At 40.8% G+C, this 22,157-nt stretch overlaps 1 protein-coding gene across 1 annotated transcript; it reads right to left on the reverse strand.

Moving 5' to 3' along the window:
• Positions 1 to 362: 362 nt before the first annotated feature.
• Positions 363 to 14,527, reverse strand: Tnmd (tenomodulin). Its single transcript, XM_021153624.3, has 7 exons — positions 14,348 to 14,527; positions 14,050 to 14,181; positions 5,771 to 5,911; positions 5,457 to 5,558; positions 2,666 to 2,819; positions 885 to 1,051; positions 363 to 572 (listed from the first exon to the last, which is right to left on the reverse strand). Exons 1-7 carry the CDS (start codon positions 14,525 to 14,527, stop codon positions 363 to 365), a joined length of 1,086 nt encoding a protein of 361 aa, XP_021009283.1.
• Between the last annotated feature and the right edge of the window lie 7,630 nt (positions 14,528 to 22,157).

Here is a 22,157-nt window from a genome sequence, read left to right on the forward strand (position 1 = left end):
TCATTTTTACTTTGTCAAAACAACACAGTAAAAATAGGAGATTTGGGAACTATTAGGGTCTACCCAAGTCTGGTGATGCAGTTCAAACTGGCATTTTTGCCATCCATCTTAGGCAGGTCTAGTCCATTCCAATTGCCAGGAGTATTCTCAACAAACACTTCCCCCATTGTGTTCAGCAGCAACAAGGCCATTGATGATGATGTAGAAGTTTATTAGAACATGAAGAGAGGAATATCCTACAAGTAATTCTGAAGGATAGGCTACTTGGAGGCAAATGCCTCATAGGCAGAAATTCATGGAGTAGCATGCATTCATTATATGTTGGCTAACAGAAGGTTAAGCGTTTGAACTCAAACTTCCTATTAGACTCTCCCAAGCATGCGGGCCACCCACCAGTTGCAAGGCATGATGACACGACAGATGACTCGACCTCCTTGGTAGCAGTAGGGGTATGGGTAGTAGCCTAGTAAAGGTTCACAGACACGGCGGCAGTAACGGTTGCCTCGACGACAGTAAATACAACAGTAACCTCTCTCATCCAGCATTGGGTCAAATTCAATTCCATTTTCAGTCTGAAAGAAGAAGAAAACAGTGTTGGATGGAGAAGTCTTTAGGAGGAGGTCCCACCAAGCAAGAGAGGACTTTGTGACTCTGAGTTGAGGGCGGGGGGGGGGGGGCTGATGAGAAATTAAATGTCTTAGCCAAATCACGGAGACGTAGCTATGCCATCAAGGTTGGTTTTTGAACACACTCCCTGGAGAATCTGAGTTTCTTAACTGTTTGTTAAACCCATGATAACTTTTTCAAGTGCTTTAAGAGGTAGTAAGTTTTATGAGAGTTCTTTTGTCTCTGCCCTGAACATGAGTGCAGTGGACAGCACTCACATAGTCATTTACAGGAAGGTCTTCCTCGCTTGCTTGTCTGGTGTGACGGGTCTTCTCCACCTTCACTTGCGGGACCACCCATTGCTCATTCTGGTCAATCCCCTTTTTTTCGCTGGTAGGAAAGTGAAGATCTTCACCGTCCTCCTCAAAGTCCTGTAATTCTGAAACTAAGATAGCAAACACAAAATTGGGATGCCATCACTTCGCAAGAGCTTCCGAGAGGAGGGGTTAGAAGACAAAAGTCAAGAAAAGCTTTTTCTGTCTGCCCTTTGACTGGGATAACTTAGGCACACATGGACTGTATTTCCTAGCTGTTTAAGTGGATAGTTCAGAGACTATTTAGCTTCACACCAACCTCATTGCTTGTTTGACATCAAACACTTACTCCTTTTCTTAGTAATATAGTCAATTGACAAGACTAGGGACTTCTGTCTCCCTCAATGGATTTTTAGCTGCAAGTGATCAAAAATATTTCTTGATTGTCTGATTTGATTTGGTGTTAGCTGCTCTCCCATCAATTTTCTTTTGTTTCTAAATTTTTTTAGGCTTATGTTTTTTTTTCATATATGGATGTTTTGTCAGCATGTATGTCTGTGCACCACACACATATTATGTCCACAGAGGGCAGAACAGGGTATCAGATAACCTAGAACTGGAGTTGAAAATCATTGTGAATCACTATGTGGATACTGGGAATTAAACCCGGGTCCTCTGCAAGATCAACAAGTGTGCCTAACCACTGAGAAATCTCTCCAGCACTGCCCCCACCCCGTGTGTGTCTCATTTATTTTCAACTTAGGTCTGTGGAAGACTTACTGACTAGTCATCAATGTTTCCATCCTTGTTCTTTGTTTTGCAGCATCCAAGTCCAGGATACCAGATTGCATTTGTTACTTTAAACAACAACAACAACAACAACAAACCCCCACAATCAAACAACTCCAAATAATACCAATAGAGGCCTGCATTGTTGAGACAGTCCTGTCTTGAGTAATATTACTATATTACTCTGTAGTCTTTGTACAGAATGAGGGAGGCCAAAGTCTGTGACACCTAGACAGAATAACGTGTCTGGGGACCTTCATCTTCTCGAATTAAAGGTTGTACTTTTCTGCTCTGGACCTCTAACCTTCAATCCCATTTATTGTGATTCCTTAAACACACACACACACACACACACACACACACACACACACACACACACACACATGATTGTCCTATATTCTGGGGTAGAATGTCATTTGACATGAAAATTCTTGAGGCAGTGGTGGTACACTGTCTGGTCTCTTCTCTCTCCAGTTCTTGGGTTGGACCCACTGTGGTTTTGAGGAATAGTCTGGTATCCCTGCTGCAATGAATATAGATGTACAAAGAAAGATAGATTAGCTCTTTGCTATCACTGGTCACATTACGGTGGTGTTACCTTTCCTGAGATATTTTAAAAGCCTGTCAGCATTAATTTATCTGATTTATAACTTGGCTGTGAAAACTTCCCTCTTCACCACAGTCAGCATATACAGTTTCTTCCAAGAAGGTATAAACTGATCATTTGTTTTCATAGAAATGTGGTCTCTCACAATGCTGGAAGCATTAACCTGTTACAATCTTTTTTTTTTTTTTTTTTTTTTTTTTTGATAGTATATTGCTCTGTAGCTTAGATTGGCCTCGAACTCAAAATCTTCCTGCCTCAGACTCCTGGCTACTGGGAATACAGATGTGTATCACCATGACTAACATGTTACCATCACTGGAAGTAACATATCGGGGACAGGAGATCATACCTGCTATTAGAGTGGGATTGATCCAATACATGGTCACATTATCGCAAATCTCCAGAATTTTAGAATTTTTCAGGAAGTCTCTGTTTTCAATAGGCTTTTCTGCAGGAACCCAAATCACTGACTGTTCAAAGAAAGTTGTAGTAATTTCTTCATTCTGAAAGAAGAAAGTAGGTCAGAGTTGGGATTGGAGAAGAGTTAGTGTGGCCAGTTAGATGATATGGAATACCAGTGTGTTTTGAGCCTGAGAGTTGCAAGGCTAGGGTTGGCTGCACATGAGCTGTCTCCATGCCCTGCTGATAGTAGGTGCACATAGAAGAGCTGATGACTGGGCCTTTCCTTCTGTGTCTGGCTGCAAGGCTCCTCATTTAAAAAGGGCTTCACCTGCCATCATCTCCCTTGAAAAGCTTTTCATGATGTTCTGGGCACTCCCTGGGCCACACAAGCTTTAATTTGAGCTTGTACTATGAGTGATTTATGTGTCTCCCCTTTGAATGGGTGAATACCTGCTGTGTTTTACTGGTGTAGCTAAGGTTGAACACAGGATTTCACCTCAAGATGGAGAAAAATGAAACGAAATCAAACCAAACCACTCTTATCATCTAAATTAGCCAATTAACCTATCATTTTGGATTTACAAGAAATTTGTCTTTTCATGTTTTAAAGTCTTCCACTTATGGAATGTGAACTCATTAATCCCACTCATTCTAAATGCTTAATGTTTATCTCACAGAGGGCTCTGCTTTACAGAGCTTTGCAGAGTTTTGTTAAAAATACCATCTCTTCCCTTTCTAGTGCTGGGAGTGGTTGCCTCGAATACCCAGTTCTTACCGACTTGTTAATGCGGCTGCTTTATGCGCCTGCTCTGAATAAGGCCTTTTCTCCCCTCCTTTGTTTTTTCCTGGTTTTATGAGGTTTCAGTGTGTTTATTTATTTGCTAAAATATGTCTTTGTGTAATTTTTTTCTCTGAACCATTCACAACTTTCAAGTCCTGGCTCTTTTGCCCTCGAGTCTGTAAAGATCTTGGAACACATTGAAAGGGATTGCAGAAAATGAGGTTGGTATGCGCCCTAGCTTTGTTAGCAAACTTGGGGCTATTTAGCTACTGACTCTGCATGTTTTCCAGGTGCACGCCATGGCTACTGTTCCAAGGGAAGTCCAGGCTTTTGTAATTTTCCAGCCTGAAAGAGACCTGTTGTGTGACATTCTGTTTTCTTGGAGATGAGATGATTTTACTATCATGAGGTGAATATGTGGATTATTTAAACGATCTCACCAAGTTAACTGAAGAGAAAATTGACCCAGAGAAGATATGGCCTTTGTTTATATATCACTCCAGAAAAAGCCCATTATATCGCTTTAGCCTCTCATTGCTGCCTGTCTGTACAGAGCCTTCACAGGGCCAAGGAACTCTCTTCCCATTGATGTTTGACAAGGCCATCCACTGCTACATATGCTACTGGAGCCATGAGTCCCTCCATGTGTACTCTTTGGTTGGTGGTTTAGTCCCTGGGAGCTCTGGGGAGCCTGGTTGGTTGATGTTATTGTTCTTCCTATGCCTTTTCAAACCCCTTCAGCTCCTCACTCCTTTCTCTCGCTCCTCCATTGGGGTCCCTGTGCTCAGTCCAATGGTTGGCTGTGAAGATCTGCATCTGTATTGGTCAGGCTCTGGCAGAGCCTCTCAGGACAAAAGCAAACTAAATTAACCCAAAAGAACCTCAAGGATGGTGAGGAGTGATATATTTTAGGCGGGTGATGACCCATCTCCCATGGCTTCCTGGGATCACTAATTGGAGCAGGGGCCCAGTCATCCCAGTTTATTAGTAGATCCAGAGAATTCATCTTAGGTTGACGCTTTTTTTTTTTTTGTCTTTTCTTTTGGTTCTTCCGAGGAGAGCTGTGGATTGTTAAACAAACAGCTCAGCATAGAATGGTAAGGGGACCAAACAGAAACCTTTAAAGTGGGTGAATGTTGGAGCATGACAGAAGTAGTAGGACCCTCTTGTAGCCTTAGGACCAATTTCCAGGCTTAAACACAATTTATTTTTATTATTTAATTTTAAAATGATTTTAGGTGTATGCATGCATGTATGTCTGCTTTACCAGAAGAAGGCATTGGATCTTCTGTAACTAGAGTTACAGATGGCTGTGAGCCACCATATGGGTGCTGAGAATTGAAAACGTGGGTCCTCTGGAATAGTTACTTTAGTGCTCTTAATCTCTGAGCTAGACCTCCAGCCCCTACTTTTATTATATTTTTAACTTTAGGTATGCTTGTGTATACCCAAAGTTATTGGGATATATGTGTGTATAAGAATGCAGTTGCCTCTGGAGGCCAGATGTGTTGGCTCTGGAGCTGGAGTTATAGACAGTTGTGAGCTGACTGATGTGAGTACTGGGAATTGAACTAAGGATCCCTGAGCAATCTCTCCATCCCTGGACTAATTTTCTTCAAATCTTTCTCATACTCATGATTAATTTTGTTCCTCTAGTTAATTCCTTTTGCTAGAAATTATTGGTTCAGGAACAAAATTAGTATATAGTTTTTTATAGTTTTGATTTTAATAGGTATTTGGGTATAAAAGTCCTCAGTTAAAGAACCCCAATTTGCTACTCACTAGCTGTGCATTTTCAGCAAGTCACTCTTTGGTCCTAAACCCCATATCCTATATCTGAAAACAGAGATAATAATAATGCCTATTTACAAGACTGAGGATTTAATGAGAAGAAACCACTTAGTCCAGTGACCCGACCAGTAAGTGATATCTTTTAGTACAATCATTTCTCACATACCTCATCTATTTCTTCCTCTGGTTCAGAAAATTCAGGAATCACTTTGATTTGAGTTTTAATAAAGCATTTTTGAAGACCTACAAAGTAGATGCCAGTGTATCCCTATAAAACAAACAAAACAACAATCAATTTCCTGTGATTATTTCAGTTAATCCCATGACCTATCAGAGTCCCAGACTGGCAAACGTTGAGTTCCAAGAGAAAAGCTTTGTTGTAAATGAAATGAAGGTTAAAGGCTATTTCTTTTTTTTTAAACTCGATTCAATTATTGTAGTATTTTAACTGAAAAGCTTCAGGGGAAACAGACAACTCACATTTTTAAAGTCATGGACTTCCAATGTTTCATCAGTGCCATTTCCACTTCTGAATATTTCTGTTCTGGTTATGGGATCAATTTCCATGTAAATCTTCTTCTTCTCGCCGTTGCTGTAGAAAGTGTGCTCCATGTCATAGGTCTGGGGAGCCGAGGAAGGAAAGCAGGCTGTAAGGTAGTCTGGGTGCCCTTTCATAAAATGCTTTAACTGGGGAAATACCTGAGCTACTTTCTCTTTCTAGAACCTTTGTACTGAGGGCTCATCTCAGCAGCTTGCCATTGGACAGTCTCTAAAACATAGGATTAAAGTGAGGTGCTTTTTGCTATTCGGGGAGTCCCTTCAGAGTCAGTGCTTTGTATTTAAGCCAAATAGCTGAGCCAATTATGAAGCATTCCCGTGGATTTCTCCGCAACCTTGGCTAAGTAGCAAATGATATTCTGCAAACCAGCCTGGAAAGTATTTCCTCCTTGTGCTAACCCTGGGGATCACCTCGGGCCTATGCTCCTTCCTGGAGCTGCTGCTTCCTATTCTAAATGTTCTGTGATTACTCTCCCCATCTTTCTGTGAAATCCAGACATCCTAGAAAGAGATGTGAAACCATTTAGAGTGGTTAGGCATCGTGCTCCAATCCCACATCTATCCGATTTTAATAGTGCTTCAATAGTATTGTGTTTGCCCTTTTTAGAACCTGAAGATGTTATTGGCCAATATTAACTCACAGTCTTATCCTGTACTGATTTATTTCTCTTTATTGTTAAAAAAAAATCTAGCGGTCATCTGCCTTCCTTTAGTCTTCTATTTTATAGGATAACCATCCCCACTCAGGTTATTGCTGGGTTATGCTTTAAAAACTTGATTCTATTGTTTTCAACATCTGTATATTCCTCTGGTGACAGGGTGAGGTGCCATAAATTAACAGAATCTTCCAAGGAGAACGTGTCTGAAAGGCTGTTTATCAAGACTTTCTTGAGTGGCTGAAACAAATCCCCATACTTCCTTCTGCTCTCTAAAAGAGCCAATTCTCTCTCTCCAGACCAAGAGGCCCAGTCCCATGATGTATTCTATTTTGGGACCGAGCATGCAACTTATAACTTGGGATGTATTTGGGGCTAGAAGCAAATATGAACTCCAGAGGAGTCTGATCTCTGTTGGAAAGCATGCTGGAGTTGATGGTGCTATTTGCAAGCCTACCATCTCCCTGTGGCCTTGAGGCTTTTGCCTGTTAGGTTTCTGCACAATCACTTGCCCTTCTGAAGAAGCAAGTGGCCTACAGAGCCAGTGTTGCTTTCGAATAACACAGTTCCTAGCAGCACCCTCCTCCTTCATTTTCCATTGGGTTGGGTTGTTTTCAGTGTCTGCTGATGTCCCAGACAGCATGTTAGTTTAACCTGGTCAAAATTTTCCCAACTCAAGTAGAAAAACAAGTTGGATGGGTTTCGTAGAAACAAGTGTTACTTCAAGCATGAGAAGTCTGATGGAGCCACTGAAAAGAAAAACAGAGGCAAAGCCATTTTAGCTCCCTGTGTCCTGGAGTCCCACACATGTCCTGGAGTGCCTTAGACATGGACAGTGCTTATTTGTTGAGTAAGTATTGTTGCCAGTGACACACTCTCCTCTTTCCCAAGGAATGTATTTGAAGATTGCCAGGGTATTTTTTTTAAGGCAAGGAAAAGAGTATCGAGAACTCTCCAGCAACTGCAGAGTTAACTTGGGAAGGCCAGCCTTGCTTGTGACAGGTAGAAAACCCCTTTAGACTTGTTATTTGCTTCTGCTTCTAAATATTCTCTCAGTTTCAGTGTAGGAGCCAGCTAGGGAAGAGAAACTTCTAGGTATAGGGAAAAAAAAAAAGCTCGCAGTCAGTTGGCTGACTTAAGCAGAGGACAGAGGCATCTACTTCAGACACAGTCTTGTCAGGCTTTCCAATAGGGGGTAGTTTCTTTAGAAATACTATCCATTGTGGAGACAAATGTTGACAGTGCTAGCCACCAGGGGCTGGATTGGGGTGTTTGTTTCATCAGTAGCACCACTGATGGATTATTGCATGGAAAAAATTGGGTTAGAGACTAGGGGATATTGGACTGTGGCCTACCTGGGCAAAAGAAAGAGAAAATACAGACTGCATTTTCAATCATCAAGAGAAGACTATGGGACTGTGCTGGTGACATTTAAAATTTCAGTGTACTTCTGTGGAATGAGTTTTCCTGCACTGTTGGCAGTGCGCTTTGCTTGGCCACCTCTCTGGATGAGTACTATTGGAAACTGCCAAGCTCAGCAGATCTTCATTATTTTTAGCATCTCTGCAAAGAATTGGCTTTTTTGTTTGTTTGTTTGTTTGTTTATTTGTTTGTTGTTATTGGGTGTGGGAAGAGGCAGCCATGTTAATTGTACCCGTTAATCAGCGTGTCCATTTTGTATCAGTGATGGTAGCTTCTTGAATAGAGTGAGATCAGGATGACTTCATTTGTGTCTGAATCCTTAGTGTGTGGGAGGGTGCAAGAGTAGGGAGCTCCATAGTCACCCAGATGGAATTCTGCTATCAAAGGTGTCCTTCGGAAACAGACTGTCCTTTGTCTAGGAGGATGATGCCAGCGACTTACTTTGGACTGTGCAGGGATGGGTTTGAGTAACTCCAGACATACTGTCTCACTCAGGTCCCCGTGGAGCTCACTGCTTGGGTAATGGCTATGCAAGCTTCACTGGCCCATATGATGACTGAGCTCATGCCTTTGGCATCAGAAGGACTTTGCTGTCTACTAAGCTCCTTGGCTCCGGGCTTCAAGTACCTTCTGGAGATGAAGAATTAAATGGCTTTGCCCTGTCCAGGAACAAACTAAAGCAGAGACAGGATGGCTGACCTTAGAAAGGTGTGATCAGGCTCCATGTATCTCTCCTCAGACTTTGCCCCTAACTTAGCTTTGTTCCAGGAGAGACAGAGCAAAGACAGCATGTGACATGGAATGGGCTCTTGCCAAATTGGCAAATGGATGAGCCCCTTTTCTGGTATCTCCATACCCCGTTCACTTTGCATCCTCATAGCCTTTTTCCATGCCTTTCTCATTCCCATCTGTCCCTTTGTCTCCTGTCTAGACAACCAGGAATCTGCCAGTGCTTTAGGGATCTTATGGAAGAGAAGAAACCAATCTGACAAGCGATTTTACATCTAGATAGTAGCAACAGAGAAGACATTTGTCAATTTGACAAATGGAATGCAATGCTTCACTCAAAGGAATGGCGCTGTAATGGTGCATTTTAGGTACTGTGACACCAGGAGCAGGAGATATGGGCAAGGGTGCTAAAGACATCTTTCCAACACAATTCAAAATGACTTCTTACTGGCCTTATGAGGGTCAGAGTGTTGGAATAGGACAGAGAGGCCAGTGGGATAGTGGATGTATGGGTAAACCCAGGTAATGTGTACAAAGACTGCACTTGACAAAGTATGGGGGAAATATAAATCCATTTTTATTCCCTGTCCAGGAACTCTGTCCTCAGTCCAGTTAAGTCTTCCATTTGAGTAGCCAATAAGCCCTGACTTTCACCTGCAATGTGAACACTTTTCCCTGTTTTCTTGTTTCTGTTGGTGACAGTCTGTGAGATCAGAAAAGAAAGGTTTTTATAAAGAGTAAAGCTGACTCACACCTTAGTGTGATGGATCTGTTTGGAGGCAAGTGGCTGTAGCCTGTCCTGACAGGGATTTGAGGACATTTGGCTTAGGTTTGTTTTTCTGAAACCTGTGATTAATCTAGCTGCTCTTTTTTTTCCATCTTCATCCTTTACTGTCTGTTTATGAGGTACACTCTCCAAAGATGAAGTACATGCTCAGAATAGCTGGCTAGCAGGTGTTAGGCTGGAAGAAAGGGAAGGGAAAAGAAAGTACTGTACCATATTATTACCAAGCTAGCCTGTGAGAATTAAAGGGCCCCTGGGTATTTCTCTACCAACACAGTGCTGGCAGATTATTTCTTATGCATAAGGTGGACTTCTGCATCTTCAATCACCAGTTCTCTGCTCTGAAAAAAAAATGGCATAAGCAGCCAGGCATTCCTTTTTAAAGGGAAGGCTGGAAGGAAGGAAGGAGGAAGGAAGGAAGGAAGGAAGGAGGAAGGAGGAAGAAGGAAGGAAAGAAGGAAGGAAGGAGGGAAAGAAGGAAGGAAGAAGGAAGGAGGAAGGAGGAAAGAAGGAAGGAAAGAAGGAAGGAAGGAAAGAAGGAAGGAAGGAAGGAAGGAAGGAAGGAAGGAAGGAAGGAAGGAAGGAAGGGGCCATTTCTTCCATTTACAGAATTGATCTACTAGCAAAGTTTTCCTGTATCTACAATCCTCTCTCTAATCCCCAAATTCAGTTGTAAAACAGGAAAGAATTCTCAGGAAAGGTTCTAGTTTTCATGTTAGTTCTTTCACCTACAAGATGTGTGACTTCGGACAAGTTACTGAATGCCTCTAAAGGTTCTGTCCCTATCCGCATCCCCTCACTAGTTGCAATATTGAATTGTTGGGAAATCCAATTTTTCTCACTTTTGGTTTGCTTCCTGTCAGGTTGCTTGGTGGACTGCAACTACCTGTTGATCATTTGGGCTTCTTCTCCATTTCAGCCACTCATGATAACTCTGTTTGAAGGCAGTACTTGCTTATGCCACATAAAGTACTCAGTTCAACAAATACAATCTTAGGAATAAGGAGTAAGGATATACGTACAGCAATCAGAATCATGGAAATTGTAAGAGCTAGACATGAAAAGTCCAAAGTAACAATGGGCCCAGTAAGGATTGTTGTACAAGGTTAAAATTTGGATCTTGCAAAGAAAGAAAATGAAGAGATGCCCTCTTTTCCAAAATGCTGCTGTGGCGGCATCTGGTGAAATTCAGTTCCCTGCTTAAGAGATTCCAGCTACATCTCTAGCTTTTCCCTTGAGGTTTCAAATGCTTCTCCAGTTCCCCGTTTCAACCATCAGGCTGTTGTGTTAAAAGCCTAGGTAATCTAGAGAGAGAAGTTATCCCTTGTGTGCCTAGAGATGACTGAAGAGACTTGGTCTGGAGTTAATGCTGGTAGAAAAAAAAAAGTCATGAGGAAAGCTGGGTTCACACTTGGCAAGGAAGTGTTTCTTTTGTGCAAAGGATTTTCAGCCTAGAATGATCTTGGCTATGAAATGTGAATGAGACTGTTTCAGTGGTCTTCTGCAATTGAGGTTGCATGGGCAGGATGCTCCCTTATCTTTGAGACCCATTCGACTAGAATGTGCAACTTGAAGGAGAATCTTCAAGAATATGCTGATTGCCAGGGAGTGGGTGACCACCGCCCAGCAGCATTAAAAAAAAATCACGACATAGTTTTGATGTATGACAGAAAAGTACATAACATTTCTTTCACATAACTTATTATGTTTATGTCGCATTCCACAAAGGTTTTGAAGAATGGTGCACAAAATCTGTGCTGTGTTTATAAACTGCCGGTTTAAGAGCTACAGCCTTTTTGGTTTGTTTTCTCCATGTTGCTTTGATTAGTTGAGAAATTGGCTTCTAATTCTTTCAAGTTCAATGTGGAACACAGGGAGCTTTAAGTAAGCATATTTTTTCCCCAGTAAGTCTACTTCATAGATCTTAGGGAAGTTATTGCTTAGAAGTGGAGCCTCAATATGGTGCCCTTGCGAAATCTCTGGAACTAAATATGTTTCCCCTGCTTGGTTAGGAAAGCTGAACACAGACTGTGCCTTATAAACTTGGCTTTCCTCAAGTCTCTTCAAATTTCTTAGGTATGGCTGTGGCTCAGGAAGCCTAGGGCCTGGAAAAAAGTCCAGCGGCTCACTCAGAGTTGAGCTTCCTTTAATTTTGACTCATTTCCCTCCTGGATAAGTGTGTGTGTGTGTGTGTGTGTGTGTGTGTGTGTGTGTGTGTGTGTGTGTGCATGCGTGTGTGTGAACTCACATGCATGATTGAGGTATACTAGGAGTCTAATACTGCTTATGCCTTTTTGAGATCAGGAGTCTGGAGCTTTTGTGCATAGGAAAGTGGGAGGGAAGAGAAAGACTTAGTAGCATGGAAATGTCAACACCAGATGTAGGCTGTTAAATAAACACTGTTTATTATAAACAGATGTTGAAAGAGAAAACAAGAAGGAGTGTTGTGGGGGCTGCAAGAGCAAACACTGAGATCCCGGAGACAACTCCAGCACAATGAAGGTATCACTCCTCCAATGAACAGACAAGCATCAAGAGTTATCTCTACCAAAAGCCACACAATCCTCCCAAATCCCACAGGCAGCTAAAGGCAAGTCCAGAAGACCAAGGGTTTTACTTTGTTAATCAGCCTTTCATTCCAGCCCATACTCTTAAGCAGAGAGAGTCTTAAATTTGTACGAGACACTTGGACCATTTTCCTCTGGAAATATTCTTCCCAGACTAATATGACTGCTTTTATTTTCTCTGGATTCTTAACTGCTCAGATGCAGGTCTAGTCAGAGTCTTGGTCACTAGGAGGTTACATGGCTAGCCTCCCAAGCTCCTTGCCTGGGACTTAGAAGGTAGTAGTTAAGTGAATAAAGAATCCATGCTGCTACCTGCTCTCCTGATTTAAAGTGATCCCAACCTGATTTTGTAGTGAAGGCCAGGACTTAGATAAGAAAAATAGTTTATTGCAATTCCTTATTGGAATAGAAAACAAGTAGTACTTATTCGTGGTAGAAAAGCTTATCCTAAGAGATACATAATGTATTTTATCTGCACTTCTTCATAATAACTTTGGTCCCTCATTTACACCCCTTTTGGTGAAAATTATGTATCCTAAGATGAATTACTTTATGAGAGCTTTGATTTCTTTCTTTTAAAATAAACTTTAATCAGTAGCACACTCCACCTTTTTTCATGCATGCACAGCCTGAGTTTTATGTTTGGTTTCAGGAATGACAGAATTACTTTTTGGAAATCATATTTAAAAGAACTGGAACTGGAAACAAAGGTAGCATAATTGGAAGACAGGGGAGATCATGAGCTCAGCTAGGGAGTGTGAATTCTTACAAGATAAAGGCAAGATCTCCTGAGTCACTCCCTAGGCATTTATTCCCGCACTGAGGAAAATGCCATTGTAAGATTAAAAAACACATTAATACTGTTAGAATGACATTTATACTGCCAATGAATACAAGCAAATAAGAAAGGCTATGTGTCCTCTGTTCAGACAGGCATCTATGAATGGTAAAGAAGATTAGCCACCTACCACAGCCAGTGAAGGCTATACTTGCAGCAATATACAATTTCTAAGAGAATCACTGATTTAACTTTTGGGGTCACATATCACTTAAGGAATTAGCTAAGTGGTACTGTAAGGAAGTCATTGTGCTGGAATGAATGTTGGCTCTCGATTCATTTTCTGATAGTGGTTTCTTTGCCCACCTTGCTAGCCTTAACATAGTTGGCTTCCCTAGAAAGACAGCTGCACAGTAAATAGTTCAAAAGCAGCAGTGCAGTGGGGGTGGGCTAATAGGAGTAGGTGATGCCTGAAAACCTTTCTGGAACATGATGTAAATAAAAGGGAAACAAATAAGTAGGCTTGTTTGCTCTCCCTCCCACTTAAACTTTATAAGGTATCCTTTGAGACTAAATGCAAACAGGTATTGCAGCAGAGGTAGCGGATCCCAGGGTGGCTATGCCTTACTTTTTATGCTTTCAGTTGGATTCCTAGCCAGCTTATTTTCTTTCTCTCCCCCTTTGTCTGCCTTTCCCCATGAACTCTTTGCTCCTATTGCTCCTTTGGCTCCTAATGGTCCATGCCAAACCATTTTCTTCTTGTCTCATTTTCCCTCCAGGATCTGTGCCTTTTCTTTCCCACATCTGCTACCAAGTAGAAATGAGTATCTCATGACAAAAAAAAAAAAAGAAAAAAAAAGAAAAAAGAACTATAACACCTGTAGGAGCTGCAGCAACAACAGTGACCTACAAATAGAGAAGAATATGGCAAAGCCAGAAACCTGTCTTTATGGGTTGTAGCTCATCTCATTTTCATTCAAATGTTAATTGTTAGCAAGAAAAAAGCTTCCAGGAGATTTACCTCCTTAAAGTCAACCATAAAGGAATGGGTACATTTATCTACTGTCATTACTAACCAAAATGTAGAATACAATTTTAACCTCACCTAAATAAACAAATGAAAGGAAAACTTTGATTTTATTTTCCTATGCCTCCAAATGAATAAAAAAGGACGAAAAGAGTTCTCAAATTAATTTCCATGTTAATCCCTAATTAAATATAATCAAACTCAGAAAAGAAACACCGGATAAATTTCTGTTACTTACTTTCTTGGATACCTCGGGCCAGAAGTGTTTGCTTCCCCAAAACAGGACAATTAGAGTTAAGGCCAGGATACCAAACACTAGTCCACAAATCTTCAGTGATTTACATATCTTCTTAGATTTCAGAGCTTCTGCCTAAGCAAAGAACAGAAAGGATGAAACAATGTACAATAACCCTCAAAATAGCAAGCCATAATTCAAAGTCTCCTTCAATTTCACTTTCTAATGTTCACTTTGCAATACGATAAATCTGCAAAATCGTGCTCCTGCTCAAAAGGGAAAAATATATGAATCAACTTACATTTAGAATGTGACAGCCCTCACAGTTCTCTGGAGGATTCTTTGCCATGGTCTCCCAGCACACAGTGCTCTTTCCCTTCTTTGAGAGGACTGAGAGGACCACTGCTGAGGTGGAGTTGCAAGTGAGTCGGCTAACAGATGCCAGAGGAGAAGCTGAATTTATATGGCTCAAATATGTCATACCAGAGCCGGAGGGAGCCCAGGGGGCTCCTGTGCTACGATTTGTTACATAGATATACCCATATATGTATATAACTTCTGTGCACAGAATTCCATCCAGAATGGCAAAGACAGAAGGTTATAATGAAAACTATTGTCCTGGGGGTTGGGTTGGAAGGGGATCAAGCCTAGGACACACTGAAATGATTTTTCACTATGAACTTAAAAATACCAGTGGCAATACATGCTGCACACTCCAGAAGTAAGCAAACAGAGAAAAAAAAGGTGGGGGGACAAAGGTCTAATTTCATTTCCATGCAATTAAACAAGTATTTATTGTAGGAATATTAAGTATCAGGTACTTTCCTGAGTGCTAGAGAGTCAGAGATGAATAAGTTAGCATGTCTCCCTATGTAAAAGTTTTCTGAATGCCAAGACCAAAGTATATTTGACTAATTATAATTGAAACCAGGATAAAATGAAGAGCAATTGTCAGCTTTTTCTCTTCATTCCATCTCTATGATGAATTTTCTCTCCTTTAGTTGGTCCCTCAATGCTGGTATTTGTTATATTTCTTCATGCTTTTCTCACTTTAGCATATATGCTTAAATGGTATTATCCAGTCCTGGAGTTAATATATCACTTATATAGCAATGCCTGTAACCCAGTTCTGTCTTCACTTTCAAAGCCATTTGAACATCTCGAGCATCTGTACCTGGATGTAGCTCAGAAATCGCAAACTCACTATGTTACCTATCAAACTCTTTCCTTTTTAACACTTCCTTCCTCCAGCTTGCTTTCCTTTTACTAATCCTAATCTTGATTGGTGATTACAGTTAGTGTTTGGGATACCATAACAAAGCACTGCAGAATTATTGACTTGCATATAAAAACTCTACTCCTTAAAAAAACACAGTCCTTACATTTCTGGAGGCTATAGTACATGATCAAGATGTCATCTAGACTGCTTCCTCTTTCTTTCTTTCTTTCTTTCTTTCTTTCTTTCTTTCTTTCTTTCTTTCTTTCTTTCTTTCTTTCTTTCTTCCTTCCTTCCTTCCTTCCTTCCTTCCTTCTTTCTCCTCCCTCCCTCCTTCCCTCTCTCCCTCCTTTCCCTCCTTCCCTCTCTCCCTTCCTCCTTCCCTCCCTCCCTTCCTTCCTCCCTTTCTTCTTTCTCCTTCCTTCCTTTCTTTCATACATTTTATTTAGATTTTTAGTAATTTTACCTTTATTGAAAATAAAGTTATTTTCATAGACTATATTTAGATCTCAGTTTCCTTTCTCATCTCCCAGATCCTACCCACCACCTCACCCTTCCCTGTCTTAAGAAAACAGACAGGCAAATGAAAAAAACAAAGAGGGATAAAGCAAAATGAACAAATTAAAAATTAAAAAAGGAAGGAAGGAGGAAGAAACGAGCATGAGAAACTCATACACGTGAAAGACACACCCACACACCAACAAAACCTATAAAAACATTGGAAACCATAATATACAAACAAAATGAGGTTTGAAAAGCCCAAACAAAGTAGTATCTCTCTGTGTGTCTGTCTGTCTCTCTATATTTCTCTCTGTCTCTCTGTCTCTGTCTCTGTTTCTCTCTCTCTGTGTGTGTGTGTGTGTGTGTGTGTGTCTGTCTGTCTGTCTGTCTGTCTGTCTCTCTCTCTCTCTCTCTCACACACACACACACACACAATGTGCCAAAATACCATTGAGTTCATTTTGACTGGACATGGGTGTGCTCTTCAACTGTGGTTTATATATACAGTGAGACTCCCCTGGAGAAACATATTTTTCTTTGGTGAGTGGCTGTTCGCTAGAGATAGCTTCTTGGTGAGGGATGGAAATTCCCATCTTTTACTCCCCTGTCTCCATGGTGGAAGTCCATCTGGTTTGGACCCATGCAGGCCCAATGAGTAGTTGTAGTCTCTGGGAGATCTTATACCTGTCAGCCCTGTCATGTTTGGAGACACTGTTTTCTTACTCTCATCTATGTCCTCTGCTTCTCACAATTTCTTTACCTGTTTAATATTTGTTTCTTCTTTAATTAAAATTTTTATTGATTCTTTGTGAATTTTATATCATGTACCCCAATCCCACTCAACTTCCCATCCCTTCATATTTACCCCCTTCCCTTGCAAACTCCCCCATAAAAGAAAACAAAAAATATAACCCCAAGCCCTATCTCATTGTGGAAGCCATGGTACATCATAGTGTGTCACACAGTACACCCTTTTGCCCATAGAGTTTTACTTGCAAATGTTCATTGGCCTGGGTCAAGGCCTCTGGCTTCTGCCACACCACCAATACTTGATCCTCCCTGGGATCCCTTTTAAGCATCCCACTGTTGCCATGTGTCATGGAGATCCCACAGCTTTGGATCTGCAGGACTGACCCATTCATATGCTTCAGTAGTTCATAGATGGCATGGATGTTGGAATGGGCCAACCTAGAGCCCTGGATCTTGGCCTAGTTGGAAGCTGAATTGGTCAGTCTACCAACTCTATGCCTGTGCTACCTGGTTCAACTCTCCTGGTTCTCCCAGGCAAGAGGTATGGCCAGTCTCAGGACTGTGGGGCCAGTTCACTTGCCTGCTGCAGATGTGTGTGTGTGTGTGTGTGGGGGGGGGCTCATCTCTGCAGTGCCCACATCACCACAGGGCAGATGAGGTTCCAGCTCACCCTTAGGGTGATAGAGGAGTCACAGCTCACCACAGTGCTTGGAAATCAATATGGCCTGAGGCCAGGGGCATCCTCATGGCCTTTAGTGGTAACATGGGCCTTGGACCTCAACACAGCTCCTGGTTGAGATAGTAGCACGAATTCAGACAGGGCCCCTGGTGGCAGCATGGGTTCCAATATGTCCATGGCCTCAGGTGGCAGCACAGTTTACTCGATCAGTATGTCCCTTGGAGGCAGCACAGCCCTCAGACATCCATATGGTCGGTCTCAAGTGGCAGCCAGACCATTGGCATCCACATAGACTTTTGGTAGTAACTCAGGCCACAGACATTGATACAGACCCCAGATGCAGCAGAACCATGGCTCTCAGCTGCAGCTGGGGTCTAAACATGATCATGGCCCCAGGTGGTTGCTCAGGTTGCTCATATCCATGGCTTCCTCACTATTGTGCCTCCATTTCCACCTCTCTCCACAGTGCATGAACCGCTTGGCATCCCCCCCTCTCTTCCACCTTTCCTCCTAGTACTTCCTCTTTTCCTTCTCTCCATCACATATTCATTCATGGAAGTGGCTGGGGATACTTGGGTGTTTCTTTTCTGCCTGCCTCAGGGCCACCCCTATTTGTTTCTTTAGCTGTCTTTTCTTTTGTTTCTGGATGGTTATCTTGTTGGTCACATGGTGTCTTTGTATTTTGGGGTTGTAATCTACTCTCCTCTCCTTTGTTCCTCCCTTCTTCTGCCCTCCCCTGGCTCACTCCAGGGTCTCACTATGTAACCCTGGCTAGCCCCAAGTTCATAGAGCTCTACCTGTCTGTGCTTCCCAAGGGCTCAAATTAAAGATGCGCAAAATCACAGCAGGCTCCTGTCTCTTCTTATAAGGATAGCCATCACATGGAATAAAGGGTCAGCTGCCCAACATTATTTCACTTGAGTTATCCTTTTGAGGACCATATTTTCAAGCAGTCAAATTCTATGGTACTGGGAATTAAGGCTTCTCCATATGAAATCTGAAGTGATTCAGCTTGAGTCATTCCAATGGAGCAGTAACTCAGTCTTCAAACCAGAAACCGTAGGTTTGGCTTACAATCACCTCATCTTTTATTGTCTATCTTATTGCTTAGTCACCAGGTGCTAGGTACTTTAAATTCTTACACCTTTCAAGAGATGTTCTTCCCTCACCAAATAGCACTTCTATAGTCACTGCCAAAACCTTAGCTGAGACCAGTGTTTCTCAGCCTGTGGGTTGCATATCGGCCATTACATCACAATTCATAACAGTAGCAAAATTACGATTATGAAGTAGCAACAAAAATAATTTTATGTTTGGTGGTCACCACAACACGAGGAACCATATGAAAGAATCACAGAATTAGGAAGGTTGAGAACCCATGGCTTAGATGGTCATCCTCTCAGAAAAGTCTCAAATCGATACCTTTCATCTAGGCTGCTCGCTTGAAGCGTCAGACTCATGTGCCCATATACCTCCGCTGGGATGTATTAAATGCCACATCACCCAACATGAATTAACTGTATCTTCTTCTAAATCATACCCTCTCCCTTATCTATCTTCCTCACTTTGAGGAAAACATGAGTGGACTCTATATCACAGATTTCAGTGGCTCATGAACCCTTCCTTTTTGACTCATTCTTGTGCCTAGTTAATTATTACATCGAATTAATTCTGGCTCTGGATTATCTTGACAATTCTACTGTGTAGACTTTCAATCTAAACTGGCTCAGTTGAGGGTCTATAGTTATTTTTACTGTTATAAAATAGTTCTAATATTTTCCATTGCCTTTAAAGTTTTCTTATGACAGAAATCTGAGGAGAACATCTCCTCTGCTTGAAGTTCTTTGATTAGCCACTAAGAGTGACACAGAATGCACTTTATGGTCTTGAGTTTGTGGATCTCTCTAGCCATGATTCTGAAAAATTTCCTCCAGACATGGAGCCGATTGTGATCTTAGATGCACAAGGCAATGAAGCAGGTACACGTGACTGTTCCTGGTAATGTCTCAAAGGAGGATAAATTCTGTTAGAGACAGGATTATACCTGAACTTAATCATACTGTTTGCTTTGCAGTTATTTTGTGAAGTTTTTTTAAGGGTCATAAGAGCATTCCCATTGAGAACCCATGTTTATGAGAATAGATGGTTTTCTTCAACTTGTCACTTAAAATATCTCTGATGCCATTCTCAGAGTTAATACTCTGTTGATAAACATACCCAGCTTTCCCACACCATAGCTTATTATATGTTACCCTCATTGTCTGTATTTCCTTATTCCTCCATGTTCAGCTGGAGTATATTCAGATAGTCCTCAAAATGTTGCTTAGGTCTTACACTTCCCGAACACCTTTCCTTTGTCTTATCTCCAGCACCTTATTGTGTTCATCAGTCTTTCCCTTGTGCTATCTTTGTATCTTGCTGATGTTTTAACCATTGATTGCCCTCAGAATACTGTATTATAAGTGGTTTCTATATGGTTCACTGATAAATAGACTTCAGACTCTTTGTAATACCTTTTTGTTAAAAAAAAAGATTGATTTAAATCAGGGGTTAAAACAAAATGCCATGGAAACCTAGAAGGAGTCACAATAAATTCTGATTCAGGAGAGCAAAGAAAATAGGACAAAGGATGTGATATTTCAGTAGTTTTACCTTTTGATAGTACATGTTTATTTAGTGTTCTCTATGAGGCAGCCACTGTTACAGAGGATAGATTTATCTTTCAGTAATGTATAAGCAAATGCAGTTCCTGAGAGTCCAGTGCAGGCCTGGTTCAAGTGTAAGAGATCTAAGCTTCTGTCTTTGAATTCTGTGATTCTATGAGTATGTCTTCCATCATTATCTTCTAATATCGCTTCATCTCTGGAAAGGAGAGAAGGGAGAGCATGGGTCAACAAGAAGATGTGCCCGTTATTTCCAGCAGGAAAGCAATGTTTTCCTGGAAATGCTATCCTGCAGACTTTTTTATTATTATGCTGGCCAGAACTGTGTTGTATGACCACTTCAGCTATAATAATACTGTGAGGAGGCTTTATTTTCTACCCACATTATTACTATTCCTAACAATATTCTGTTTTTCTATAAACTGGGGAAACATATTGGATATTAAAACTGCAGTTTCTGCCTTAACAGTCACAGTAAAGGCTTAACGTTTATTCTAAGAACAATGGAAAGTCATAGATATTTGAGCAGAATTCTCTTTATACTTAGAAACATCTCTCTGGGTGCTTTAAAAAGAATAAATTATGAGGAGAGAAAAAACATTAAGAGAGCTCATCGAAAGAGATGCCAGTGGTTGAACTAGAAAAAAATGGTGTCAAGAATGGAGATAAGTAGGCAGATCTGACCTATATTTTAGGAGAAAGATATACTTGGTGGTAGGTTGGCGGCTAAAGAGGGCAAGAAAGGAGAGAATGAAGAAGAAGTCACAGAGATCTGACTTTCACATTCATTAAATGATATTAAGAAGAATGACATTTAATGATATAATGATATTTGAATTATTTTTAAGGTATCCAAGAAGGGGTGACTATGTTCTATTAATTGATGTTTGAAGCCTATAATGCACTGACTGGAGTAAAGATTTGGATTTGGATCCATTTACTCTGGTGAAAGCTATGGAAGTTAATGACATGGTCCAGAAAAAGAGCTTAAGAGTAGTCAGAGAAGAGGACTGCTCACTGACTTCCAGGAAGTAATGGCTTTCATAGTTTGATAAAAAGATACACACTAATTGTAAAATAAGAATATAGAAGAATTTAAGAGGAGAAAAATCTGTACTAACCAGGAATAAATATTATTGCACCTCATTTTCCATATTCAAACTAAATAATGAAAATTATATTACCTTTCTATTTATGATAATATCATAATGTAATAATCCATTTAAAGTGTATATACTCAAGTCACTGGTAGATAGGAAAAAGCTACTAAATGATAGCTGCTTTAATATAAATAAGTTTTATTCTGAGCACTCATATTATTATTCAGGATTAACAAATGGATGCAAAGTTTTTATTAAGATTACTGTAAATGGTATTTTTGCAAATATAATTTTGAAAGAGTTGTATTATTACTACATTACCCAGACTGGCCACTATCTCCTGAGCTCAAATGATCCTCCTTACATAATCTGACAAGTAGCTTGTGCCATAAGAGCACACCATTACACCTATAGATAAAAGCGTTTCTCTCATCAGAAGAGCCTCTATTGACAGTAGATGGTGATTAATACAGGGGCTTATAATTGGTCAAAGTGCAGAGAATGAGACACTGTGGAATGCAGTTAGCCTAAATGCACTATATATATATATATATATATATATATATATATATATATATATATATATACACACACACATACACACATATATGTGTATATCTATCTATCTATCTATCTATCTATCTATCTATCTATCTATCTATCTATCTATATCTATCTATCTATTTCACACTCTCCTCCAAAGGCTTGGGAATTATTGTGGAAGAGGGGACAGAAAATTCTTGGGAGACAGAGGTGAGGAACGAATAAAAGGAAACAATATTTTCCACTCTTGTCGCATCCCACAATATCACTGCAGCTGTTGTTCTGAATCTACAACATGTGCACTTTAGATTGTACATCCCATCACTCCACTAAACTGCAGTAACAGCTGCCTGAGAACCTCAGCTCAGATTAAAGAATTGCAGACTATGGTTGCAGTGCAGTATGTTTCTCTGTTCTTGAGTGTGTGTGTTGGGGGGGGGGCAGGCACATATGCGTGCACATGTACACACATACTGATGGAACCCAAAGATTCCATCAAAAATTGAGTGTCTTCCTCAATTGTTCTCTACCTTTTTTTTTTAAATCTCCAAACAAGATCTTTCATTGAACCTGAAGTTTGCTGACTCACCTAGATTGCCTGTCCTCCCTACTCAGCCTCCCCAGCCCCAAGATTACAAGCATGTACCTTTGTAATCTGG

This window comes from Mus caroli, unplaced genomic scaffold (assembly GCF_978045245.1).
Source record: "Mus caroli unplaced genomic scaffold, Mus_caroli_1 scaffold_5, whole genome shotgun sequence".
NCBI lineage: Eukaryota > Metazoa > Chordata > Mammalia > Rodentia > Muridae > Mus > Mus caroli.

What these genes read in the sequence shown, in the direction of transcription:
- Tnmd (XM_021153624.3), bottom strand. Translation starts at nt 14,527, where the DNA reads ATGACATATTTGAGCCATATAAATTCAGCTTCTCCTCTGGCATCTGTT. An exon ending in AGGGCTGTCACATTCTAAAT is followed by an intron (nt 14,182 to 14,347) that starts GTAAGTTGATTC and finishes TTCTTTGCTTAG; the next exon opens with GCAGAAGCTCTGAAATCTAA. An exon ending in GGCCCGAGGTATCCAAGAAA is followed by an intron (nt 5,912 to 14,049) that starts GTAAGTAACAGA and finishes TCGGCTCCCCAG; the next exon opens with ACCTATGACATGGAGCACAC.